General features: G+C 36.4%; 1 protein-coding gene across 1 annotated transcript in view; it reads left to right on the forward strand.

Annotated features, from left to right (window-relative positions):
- Positions 1-12,143, forward strand: part of GUCY1B1 (guanylate cyclase 1 soluble subunit beta 1) — a 42,114-nt gene that overhangs the window by 12,678 nt on the left and 17,293 nt on the right. Inside the window, exons 3-5 of the mRNA XM_053975392.1 lie at positions 3,368-3,468; positions 4,471-4,589; positions 8,929-9,126. Coding sequence (XP_053831367.1) covers positions 3,368-3,468; positions 4,471-4,589; positions 8,929-9,126 — 418 coding nt within the window. The remainder of the gene's footprint in view (positions 1-3,367; positions 3,469-4,470; positions 4,590-8,928; positions 9,127-12,143) is intronic.

Raw genomic sequence — 12,143 nt, forward strand, 5'->3', positions numbered from 1 at the left:
TAGAGTAAACTAGGAAAAAATATTTAAAATAACTAAATGGAATTGGCTGAAATAACTGAAATAACCAGTGGTGATTTTAAAAAGTGGTGCCTCAAAGAAATTTCAGATATTGAAGAAAAACTTTGACAAAGTAAACTAAAGACAAATAAAATAAGAAAAAAGGAAGCGTGGCTTGGCACAGAGAAGTAAACAGGAAAAGTTCCAGTCAATGTAGTTGGAAAGAAATGCAAGAAGTTTTGAAGGAGATACCAATATCATCAAACTGGGTCAGTTTTTCATAGAGAAAATTCTCACACAGAAAAGCTGTGTCTACTGGACTGTGTAAGTATGTAGTATTTTTGAGGATGTTCATTGCTTTTCCAGATGCTTGTATTATCCTTTGTGGTTTGGCTCTGATCAGAGAGACTAAAAGAAAGCACAGCATGGATCTGAGATGTGGGAAAGTTTGTTCACCCTTTGCAAACATCCCTCCAAACTGTAGCTGGCTTGTAGTTACATACCATGTTATGGGAACCAAAGAATCAAAATGGTTTTCTTTTCTCATATTCATTTCAGTTTTGTTCTTAGGAGATGTAAACTTTACCTTTTTGTCCCTGACTGATCTCTTATGTTTCAAGACATCATTTCCCACTAACAACTCCACCTCTCCTCCTGTTTAAGACCCTGGTTAATTAAGGTTATTATAATATTTTTCATGTCATTGGATAGAGAATGATGTTTCATTTAGGTGGAATTACGAAGCATACTTAGTCACACCTCCTGTATAGCCTTGTCATATTTCTTTAGGAAAATTGCTTAGCTTGTTTTCAGTTCATCATTCTTAGAATATAAAAATGTTTATGTCATGTAACAGTTACTATACTTCAGTTATTAATAAATAATATATTTTTGAAATATAAAAACAATGTTGTGTAATTTTTGGACAGTGGGAAGAATGTGAGAAGCAAGATTAGAGGAAGATGAAGAGGAAAAAGAAAATAATGGGTTCCAGATATCCATTAAGTGAACAGATTATCAAAGACTGGTGATTACAAACTGGAGGGTTATATGACAAGTGATTTCACTTAGGTCAATAGTATACTGCCATAAGAGATTGGAATCAGTCCTTCCAGTTCTAAGATCAACAAGAGTACTTAATTCTCAGACCTCTCCCCTTTGAGTACCTCAGGAAATGTTTCTGTTTCTATGGATTGATAATTCCACTACATCTGTAAATGCTTGATTTGTTCTGCAGGCATTATTATTTTGTATTAATTAACTTTTAAAATCAATGACACCACTTTAGGAAATTAAAACCTGAGTTACAGTCAAAGAATTTGGTTTTAATTTATATGTGTTTTTGTTATGATAATGGAGAGAAAGTGTTTGATGTAAAAGGGTATGCAGGATTTTACATAGTAGATTTAGAATTTTACTTTTTGTAGGTCTTTATAATTCCTCTGGTGACCAAGAGAAATTCAGAAGTTAGAAATATTGGTTTGTAGGTTTGAGCTGTATCTCAAAGAGCATTTCTTTGTATTTACTCAATTTATCTGTCATACTCTGGTAAAAACTCTTCATTACCATGGTACTAATAAATAATTGTTAACTCATTGTCCTCTTTAATTTGTGCATTAGAGAAATAATTATCCTACTACCAAGTTGAGGAATGTCTTGATTTGCATCCCTTGTGCTTAGCTTTTTTTAAGAACCCACCTCATAATCTGCAGTTTTTATAGTTTTTCTAATTATAAGGGTATTTTTCTGAAGAGCAATACCGTGTACTGATTTTTTTTTTTTGTGGTGTGATGTAAGATGTGATTCAGTAATTCACTTCAAGGCTTTACTGTCTCTTTGCCTTTCTTTTGACTTCCTGAAATGCACTGCAGCATAGACATACATTTAGATGAAAGGGTATAATTTCTTTTTAATGAGGTAGCTGTGACTGTCCACCTGCAAATATACTAATGATGCCTGATCATATTAGTTTTGCTGAGCCAAAATATATTCTAAGTACATCAATTAGAGCATGAGTACTTACAAATACCTCCTCTTTCGTCATTACTTCTGCAAAGCACACTGTCTCTATAGAGAGTCATAGTAGGCAACACCACAGGAGGTGAGCACCTATTTTAAAAAACATACTGAGAAAGGAGGCTGTGCTCATTTTCCAGATGAGGACTTCAACAAACAGGGCACGACTTCATCAGGGAACACAGCAGGCCTCTCTGCACATCTCCTCATTTGCTGAAGGAAAATTTGCAAGGCAAATAAGAGCAAATACAGAATACTGCTTTACATGAAATTGGGCAGAGACGGGGCCATGTCCATTCGCATGCTCTGTGCACAGCAGGACCAACCACGTGGGCAGCTGCCTCTTCAGTGTCCTGGGATCTGCCTGCCCATGGAGGTGCTCCCTGTCCCCCTCCCAAGAGCTGGGACTCCTGCAGCACCAGTGGCCTGGCTCCTGTGCTGTGCAATCAGGGTAAAACAGGGAGGAAGTCACTTGTGGGTCCTCCCTAGTAACTCACTTGTGCCAAGTGCAAAGCTTGGAAGGCAGTTCATTCATTGTCTGGGGGGATGAACTTGTTTTCCTCAGTAAAAAAATATAGCCTACAGATTTGTCCTGCCTTTTGGACAAGCTGCTTACTTGATGTTCAAGTTGAGAGAATAGTAAAGGACCCAAAAAACAAAGCAGTCATTTTGTTTTGGTTTTTTACTTAGTGTAAGTGTGCACAGGATATATATATATTATTCTTGTCTTAAAACTGGGGTAGACAGTTGTTTCCTTTAGTGAAGAAATGTATATTTTTATTGTGCTTTAGCTAAGTGGTGACACTTTACATGTGAGAATCAGTGTGCAATGTGAGAAGGCCTTGCAAAATCCTAGCATCCTTTTTCTTCCTATCTGCTTGGCATGAGAATTCTAAAAATAAGATACTTGATTTGCTACCTGCATCTGTATTTTAAATTCCTCTTTGGATGTATGTGCAAATGGTTGTTAGAAACATCCCACGCCTTTTGTAAATAAAGTGTAATTAAAATGTGATGGAATGAAAAAGCAAAAAGTGTTTAAAGAGCCCATCATGGGCTGCATTATTAGATAGTCTCTTATTTTAAAATGCAAATTGTGTCTTTATTATCTTTTTGAGGCTCTGTACTGAAAAATCATGTTTATTTTCTTGTAGCTAATTATTCTTTTCAGAACACTTGTGGTCCGAAATATTTGTATTGTACACTAATGACTGGCAACACTAATGGCTATGGAACAAATTTATTTCTAAGTTTCTGTCTTAAATAACTATACAAATTTCTTTGTTTTAAAAGACTTTTATCCATATGGTGCTTTTCCCTCAAGCAAAAAGATTTTATTCTATTTTCTTTTTAGGAAGGAGGCACAGCTGGATGAAGAGGGACAGTTTCTGGTCAGAATAATCTATGATGATTCCAAAACCTATGACCTTGTTGCAGCTGCAAGCAAGGTCCTTAGTAAGTAATGCAGGTATCTTCTTTACCCATTCATCACAAAAAAGGTAATACCCTCCTGCCCTCCAAATCTGTGTAGCAGAGAGGAAAAGGATTTAGCACAGGGGAAGTAAAAATGGAGTATTAGTCAGAGAATTTTTTTTAAATCTTAGGAGAGAGAACTGTATTTCTTTATTTCTCTAAAAAAAATTTACTGCTTTTATTGCTTGCAATTATTTTTACTTCCAAAGTATTCCACCTTAAGCTGAAGGAATATACCTCATCCACACAACATGGGCAGTGTAACAAGCAGTCATGAAGTAACAACGTCCTGCTGCAACTGCAAGTTTCAACCACTGCTGCAAGAGCAGTGAATGAATAAATGAATGAATGAATGAATCCCTGATCTCTGCTGAAGAACAGTGCTGAGTCACAGAAGTGCTTGTGGCATGGACACATTTCATTTAATTGCATATCAGCCATTGATTTGGGTTGCATTCATTTTCAATCATTGCAGTTCTGGTCTGGAATTTAAAAGGTAGAATTATGCCCATCAGCATTATTTTATCTGCAGACCCAAGTGTGGTATGAAATTGTTCTGCATCAGTAATTAGCCAAGAATCTGTAAGACTGATGACTGTAGTAATGTTGAATTGGAGCAGCTGATGTGGTTTCATGCTATTGTAAATTGGAATTAACTCTGCTGAGGCGAGCACTACTAACAACCAAGTTCCTTTATTTTCAAGAAGTGATTCATTTTTCTGTATCAAAATCTAAATGCTATACATCTGTGAAATGTACAATGCGGTGAAATAATAATAGTAATTGGTAAATCTTTAATTAAATTCCTGTATTGCATACTCTCTATTTGCCATATGAACCCTGAATCTTGGTTTGTTCTTGACCTACTGGATCTGGGTAGTGTTTAGGTACTGTCTTTCTTGTTAATGAATACAAGAGTAAAGAAATAAGTAAGTGCATGAAATACAGTGTTTGGACTGAATCATATTTTCCTGTTTTAACTAGATTTAAATGCTGGGGAAATTCTTCAAATGTTTGGGAAGATGTTTTTTGTGTTTTGTCAAGAATCTGGTTATGATACAATTCTACGTGTCTTGGGCTCCAATGTCAGAGAGTTTTTGCAGGTAAGAATTTTGTGCAAAATTGTTTCAGATACCAGATAGAATTGTGGCCTAGTCAACAGAAATTTAAATTGAAATTCCAAAGAGAAATTTGGAACAGGAGTATTTATATGCAACAGATTGCAGGGGTGGTCTGTGTTAAGTGGACTTACTTTATCGTAACAGAAAATGTGATCTTCAGGTTTTATGATTATAAGTACTGGATATTTCCAATAGCAGGTTATGTACAGAGCTAGGGCTCATAACAGCTTATCTCTTAAGATGTTACCCTTCATCCATGAACTGAGGGTGGGATACTGCAGAACAGCATGATACTGCACTATAAACACAAACAAAATGAAAATGATTCTTTAATAGCATGAAAGAAATGTAGGATCTTCTCCAGAGTGTTATTTCTAGGTGTGGGAAAATGGCCTTTTCTGTCACCTGAAAATTAATCACTTCTGTAAGCACTTTGTATTTAAGATTTGTGATCTACATCACTCTTCGAAACAACTCTGTACTGTAATAAAGTTAAAAGAATTGAATCGGAGAGTGCCCAAAACCTGACTATTAAAATGTGATTTTCTCTGAATATATAGCAGCCTCTTGTCATCTGTACCTTTAAAATCTCTCCAGCATTAAGGGAAAGAGCAGAATCATAATTTGCTGGATTACTTGAATATTTACTTGTGTGTCTCACTGCCTCAAAGTCTGCATAATTCTAGAGCATCCTAGATGCAGCCAACCCGGACTTGTACAAATCCCATGAACTGTAGTTGCTGGGCAGAACAGGGTATGTGGATGTTCCAATATGTGCATACCATGAGTGATCTATAAACCACTATGGGATGTGACATCCTTTATATTTCATAGCTTCATTCACAGGCTGCTCTCAAAGCAAGCCTTCGGATAAAAGTAATTACTAAAGGTAACTTATATACTGAAGTTGAGGTTGAGCAAGAATAGGGGAGGGAAAAAAAGAAGATATAGCTGGCCCATTGCATCATCACTTTGGTTACTCATGTATGGGCCAGAAATACAGATTCTATTTGCCTTCCCTCATGCCCTTTTCCATATAATATACTTCTCTTTTCATTCCTTACCACATGTGCTGGTGGAAGGACTGGACATGTTTGTTATGCACACCAAATATCTATAAAAGTGGAAACAGCTTACATTTATATTCTTCTAATGACAGTATTTTAAGTTGCTTTGTTTGAATTTCAGTGTTAACAGATGACATTGGCTATTATATGCTTCTCTAAATGTTAACAGGACTAATGTAGCTGTGCCAGAAGTGTACTTTTTAGCTTTTTATTGCAATGGAAAATCAACATTAGCTGTGATTTATTATTTTTGTATCTTCCAGCAGTCGTATTAGGTCAGGAAACTACTCTATATACCTGTTACAAGATTAGGTGTGGGCTGGGTTTAATGTCCCCAGCTTTTCTCAGATTCTTAAAATACTTAATAGAGTTCCAAAAGTGCTTCTTGAAATGTATACTGAGTCCAGGAAATATATAAAATAATTGAGAACTGCAGTTTTTTAAAATATATGAAAATAAATCTCACATTTATGTTCCATTTCCTTTGACATCACAAGAAAATTTAGTTTATTCATAGTTGAAACACAGGTACTTCAAGCTTAATGAAAGAGGAAAATAAAAAGGGCAACTAAATCAAATGTTTATACTTTATGAGAAAAACACAAGCATGGAAAATTTGCAAATCATGTTAAAAGACACTGTGCCAAAGAGAAGCAATGTGAAAAAAGGTACCTCCTAAGAAACCCAAAGTGTGCTTTTATGTTTAGTTTAGTAGCCTTCTGTTGAATGAAAATTAAAGTGGCTAGTTCTCTCATTTAAGGAATTGTTTACATGGCTATTTAGACTTTTGTACTTGCAGTGCATTAAAATTCAGGGAATTAACTCCTCTTTTAGATAAGTCTCCAGGTGCTGTGTACCACATAGCACTGAACAGCATGTCTTTGTATTTCAGGTGCCAATCACAACTCTCACTTTTAGGCAGACCAGGATCAGCCCCTGGTCTGCTTGTTCTTGCTTGGAGATTCCCTTGTGTTTCCCCACGGAGCTGATCACTGTTCCTCATAGCTCTGGAACTGTTCTTGGGTCCCAGCACAAGCTCTGGCACACATCTGAGTGGTCTAGGAGCCAAAAATTCAGGGAGAGCTCTTAGCTTATTATAAACTATACCTGTCCTCACCTCTGGCTCACAGCAGGTGAACAAACAAGAAAAAAGACATTCATTCTTTCAGAATCTGCAATATCAATTTAGAATGGATTGAACACAACAAAGAAGTAGGAGTAAGGAGTAACAATGACAGTGTCTAGGTCTAGGAGTGATTTCAGCTCCATGATCTGGAAAAACATGTCTACTCCTTGACTATGTGTCAGAGTGATATTTTGAATACAGTGAGCTGTAAGTCCCCCACTCTGGAAGATTAGAAAGTAAAAACTGAAAGACCTATCACATGGACTTCACCTGTGACACTGCTTTGACAGAGTCAGGCATAAATGAGTGGAAGGGTGGCAAAGTGGTTTTGCAGAATGGGGCTACGACCAGTTGTTAGTCACACTTGTGGCAGATTTAAATGTTAATACTTAGACAACCATTTTACAAAAATTCTGTCCTTGACATTGGCTGTTCCATGTTTGAAATTCTTCAGCTGGTGACTGTGTAACTGGAAGATTTCTGAAAGTCTTTTCCCATGTATCTCCCTAAGAGTTTTTCTCCAAAAGGTCAATATATCCCATCTGTTTCTGAAGCATATCTAATGAAACTGCAGTTCTGCATCCATTGAAGGAGATGGTGGGGCAATCTTTCAGAGCCAATCATCTCTCTTGCTCTTTTCTCATCCACACTTTCAAAGCTGTCTCCTCCAATTTCATTGTCTTAAACCCTGCAAAGTTCTTACAGAATTTGCCTTCAAGCCTTATGTTTTTTTGTCAATGCCCACCAACAGCTGGAATGAATTGACACCCAGATTGTTGCCTCTTCATGTTCTAATTTGGAGATGTTGATATAGCAACAAAAACATGAATTGGAAACAAGCTGAAAAACTGAAGGAGGAAATTCCAGGCTAAGTGCATCCCACGGAATTCATTGCTAAGAGTGTCATTTTGTCTGGAGGTCTCCAAGAGAAAAGGCAGCTGTTCAAGCACTTCACAGCTCACATGAAATCAAGTTCAATATGCCTCCACAAATTTGATGATCGACAGATGCTCATGAAAGGTGGAGAATTTCCCAGACAGCACACTGAAAATATTTTCACTTCACTTCCTATGTTGGCAGAAAACAATATGCAAAGCCTGGTGGTAGCAGGGCAGTGAGAGAACAACATTTAAAATATGCAGTAATGTTCTGGACTTAAGATGAAAGGAGTTGTATGAATTTTACAGCATAAATAAAAATTCTGGGTTGCAACTCTATCCTGCAAACTAGGTTTCTTTTTCTATGTTAAATTTGCAGTAAATAGCAACTTGGATCCTTGATAATTGCTCCACAATCGAAGTTGAATCTAGTGTTGTGTTTTCAGTGTGATTTTGATCTCACTATTCTCTTTAATGTCCTGATTAGGTATGCATATCAGTTTATAATTTAGCTTTCCTCTCCAGATAAGAATTTGTCTGGTTAAAATTGAAAGTTAAATACATGAGATATCTGGGAAAATAGCAGGGGAAAAAATCTCTTCCATTCCTTGAACAACTTTTTTGGATAAATTATTACAGCAGCTGTGCTTTTTCTGTTTATTTTGTGGAGTTTTTCAATTATTGTCAAAAGAAAAGATGTATTTGAGTTTGGTCTTTCAAGCATTTAAATCTTTACTTTAAAATTTGAACTTTGTCAGGCCCTGTAAGCTTGATTTTTATGTTGTCAGAACTAGGCTTTTTCACTGATAATAAGGACAAAGATTTATGTTTATTCAGACATGCTTATTTGTATTTGGCTTCTGAATTAATATCTGAAGAGGAGATTATAGAGACTAGAATTGGAAGGAATGAAACTGGATGAGGTACCAGACTGAGAAACATACAGAAGGTCTTTAATCATCTGAATGTTTCAAAACACAGCATAAGCAAGCACGACTTCTTACTATCTGGAGTAATTTATAATAGTTCTAATTTTTATGCCATTCATTGTTCAAATGTTGCCATGGTAAGATAGAACATTTCGGGCTACCTGAAAAGCCTACTGTGATGGCAGTTCTGCAGAGAATAAGGCAAATGTGTAGAAGTATGAGCAGTAGGAGACAGGGGATGTTCAGATTGGACAAAATATGTGCCTATTAATAAATAGTAAGTGAATGCCTTATAATAACGTTTTTAATTTCTTCTTCCAGAACTTGGATGCTTTGCATGACCACCTCGCTACTATTTACCCGGGTATGCGAGCTCCTTCCTTTAGATGCACGGACGCGGAGAAGGGGAAGGGACTCATTCTGCACTATTATTCAGAAAGAGAAGGTCTGCAGGATATTGTAATTGGAATCATCAAAACAGTAGCTCAACAGATCCATGGTACAGAAATAGATATGAAGGTAATGTCTGAAGCTATATACTCATTGAAAATTTATACCAATAGAAAAAAACAAGAAAACCAAAAGTGAAGTTATGGCAAACAGTAATTTTCACTGTTGCTGTCTTCTGTGAAGAAGTAGCATCAGTGCTGACTCTTGGGAAGAGTCATCATCATTTGTGTTGCTTGAAGGACACAGCCATGTGCTGAGAAGGCCAGCTCTTATTGGCAGGCAGACCTGACTGGGAACAGTACAGAACAATATCCCCTCATTCAGAAAAGGATTGTAAAGAGGACACGTAAAGAATTTAGATACTGGCACATTTGGGATGCTTTTTCCCCCCTTTTATTTTATGTTTGGCATATATTTTGTACTGTCTACTGTGTTCTCTGAGAACATGGACATTTCTTCTTTGTCCTATATTGTTCATCTGTGTGCAGACTGTGAGGCTGATGTGCATTGATGAAGCCTGGGCAGCAAGCAGTGTTTTCCTCCCAGCCAGCATGCCAGGTTCTTCCCAGGAGAAAGATATGTTTGTGGGTTTCTTGCTGTCATTGCATGGAAGTGACTGGATATGTACCTAGAGCCCCACAAGTGAAAAAAAATGTTTCTCAGTAACAAAGTTTATGTAATGACATGATTGCTCGGTCGCTTGTGAAATGGGAAAGAGGCTTCTTCTTTGCGCATACAGAGCAACAGAAAGAATTAATTGATCAGGTCTTGTATATGTAGTACTATAAAATCAGAATTTGGTCCAAGGTGTAGATATATGTGGGGGGAGAAACAAAAAATGAAAGCTTTTTTCTATTAGAAATATTGAAACTGATATAAATTTTTTTTTCATCAAGTCGAAAAGAACCTAAGCAGATACACCAATCATTCTTTGGGTTTCTTAAATATTCCCTAATCATACTACATTTCTAGCACAGTTTCATTGAATGCTTGTTGAGAAAATCCTTTCATTATTTCATCACAAAGCATGACCTTGCTCAGGTAAAAGATTTGTAAGTAGTCCAATAACAAAGATATTTTTACTGCTGAATAGGAGTATTTGCCTTTTAGGTTTCCGGTTCTAAGCTAGCTCAGGTTTATAGTAGATGTCTAGTTGTGTATAGTGTAGTGATATACTTGTGTCCTTATGTAGATTCTATTTTGTAGAAAACCAAAGTTCAAACTTCTGCAGCAGGTGTTAGTAATCAGATACAGAAGGATACAACACAATCAAAACAATCCTCTTCTTAGATCCCTGTTTATTTGAAGTGTTGAGACGGACGAGGACTGTGTTGGAAAGTTGGCTGCAAAAGTACTGAAGCTGTCACTTGACAAACACTTCTTTTGGTAGCACAGGCAACTTAAGCAGTCCCTGTTCTCTCAGTGCTCAGGCTTGTCCTACAGCAGCTTGTTTGGCTGTGCCTTCCAACTGGTGTCAAGTTATAAAATAAACTATACTGAGGAAATGAGCTGGGTTCAAAACAGCAGGGTTTTTTTTTTGACTTTTTTTACCTTCATATATTCCTTTAGGTGGTTTAGTGTTCTGTCTCTCAGAGGTCCACACAGATGCAAAAGTGATCCATGGGGTAGAGGAGGAATCTGCGTTGTCCAAAGCAGCTAGCAGCACAAACTTTGATAAACTGTCCTCTCATTCTGAAGATTACTTTGCTGAGAAAATGGTATTAATATCCATCTAGAACTTCTCACAAATAATATATGTTCTAAAGAGGTTTAAATATTTATTATGTATTTACTTCTTATTTTAATTTGACTGTTTTAGGCTTTTCTGGAAATTTTACAGTTTTACTGTAAGTAAATAGATATTTAATAGTATTAGTCAAACCTACTGTAAATGAATGCAAAGTCTAATTTAAATCTACACTATTCTTCTAGACTGTCTGAGGTAGAAGCACATAGGTGCCTAAAAACAGTATTAACCTCTAAACTGAAGAAAGTGCATATTGTTTTATTTTGTCTGTTACCCCAGTTTTAAACTTTTCCCTGTTAGAAAGTCATGTACCCTTAACCCTGAACATTTTCATGCCTCTCCTGATTAATAAAGCCTATGTCTTGACATCTCTAGGACATGACACACTGCTGTACTCCACAGGTACTCAGAAACTTCAGTGGTAGATAAGGAGAGAATTTATTCTCTAATGTGAGAGTGCTGAAATTTGCAGCTTATCCACAGACATTGAAAGTCTTCCTCCATTACTACACAGGTCAGATATTAATCATGAATGGTATGGAGTGAAGGTTTTAAAGTAAAGTCTAGCATTGTAATAACTAGGTGGCTCTACGATTCAAAATATTGAGACTAGGAGAAAAAATAGACCAACTTCTTTAATCTCCATTCTTTGCCTCATAATTAGTGAATTAATGCTTTTGCATTTTAGTCTGTTAGCAATATGTTGTTTGAAACAGCACAGCACAGAAAAACAGTGGAATTCTTTTTAATTTCTTCAGGTTTTGTGGACCAGTTGGTGCCTCTACTGTAAAATTTTTGGTTTGAACCTCAGTTAGAATTTTGCTTAAGGAAGAATGGGGCTTTTTTTTGAATCTGATGAAAACCTCAGTGCCTAGCTCAAAGATTCCAGTGTTATTACGGGAGTCATCTTCTGACTTGCAAAAAGAGATTTCTGAGTTGTCCTTTCAAATTTTTTTATCCAAACCACTTACATAACAGTCCAACACAGGACTGACTTAGTAAGTTCTGCAGTTCTCTTTATATTAGTATAATGTTGATATCTGCAATTTGATGTTTAATACTTCGTTATCCACTTTTCTTCTCCATCTGTTCTGAACAAATGCTTATATAAATCTGCTTGAGAAAATACATGCTTCTAATTCTGTATTTTCATGAAACTTTGGCTGAATTTGTCTAATATATTACAAGTCTCTGTACAGGTGGTAGCAGAGATAATTGCTTTTGATGATGCTGGTTTTGTTTCATTAAGTGGTTAGATTTTGTTTCATGGGTTACAGAATAGCTGAGGTTGGAAGGAACTTCTGGAGGTCATTTTGTTCAACCTCACCTGCTCATGCCT

This window comes from Vidua macroura, chromosome 4 (assembly GCF_024509145.1).
Source record: "Vidua macroura isolate BioBank_ID:100142 chromosome 4, ASM2450914v1, whole genome shotgun sequence".
NCBI lineage: Eukaryota > Metazoa > Chordata > Aves > Passeriformes > Viduidae > Vidua > Vidua macroura.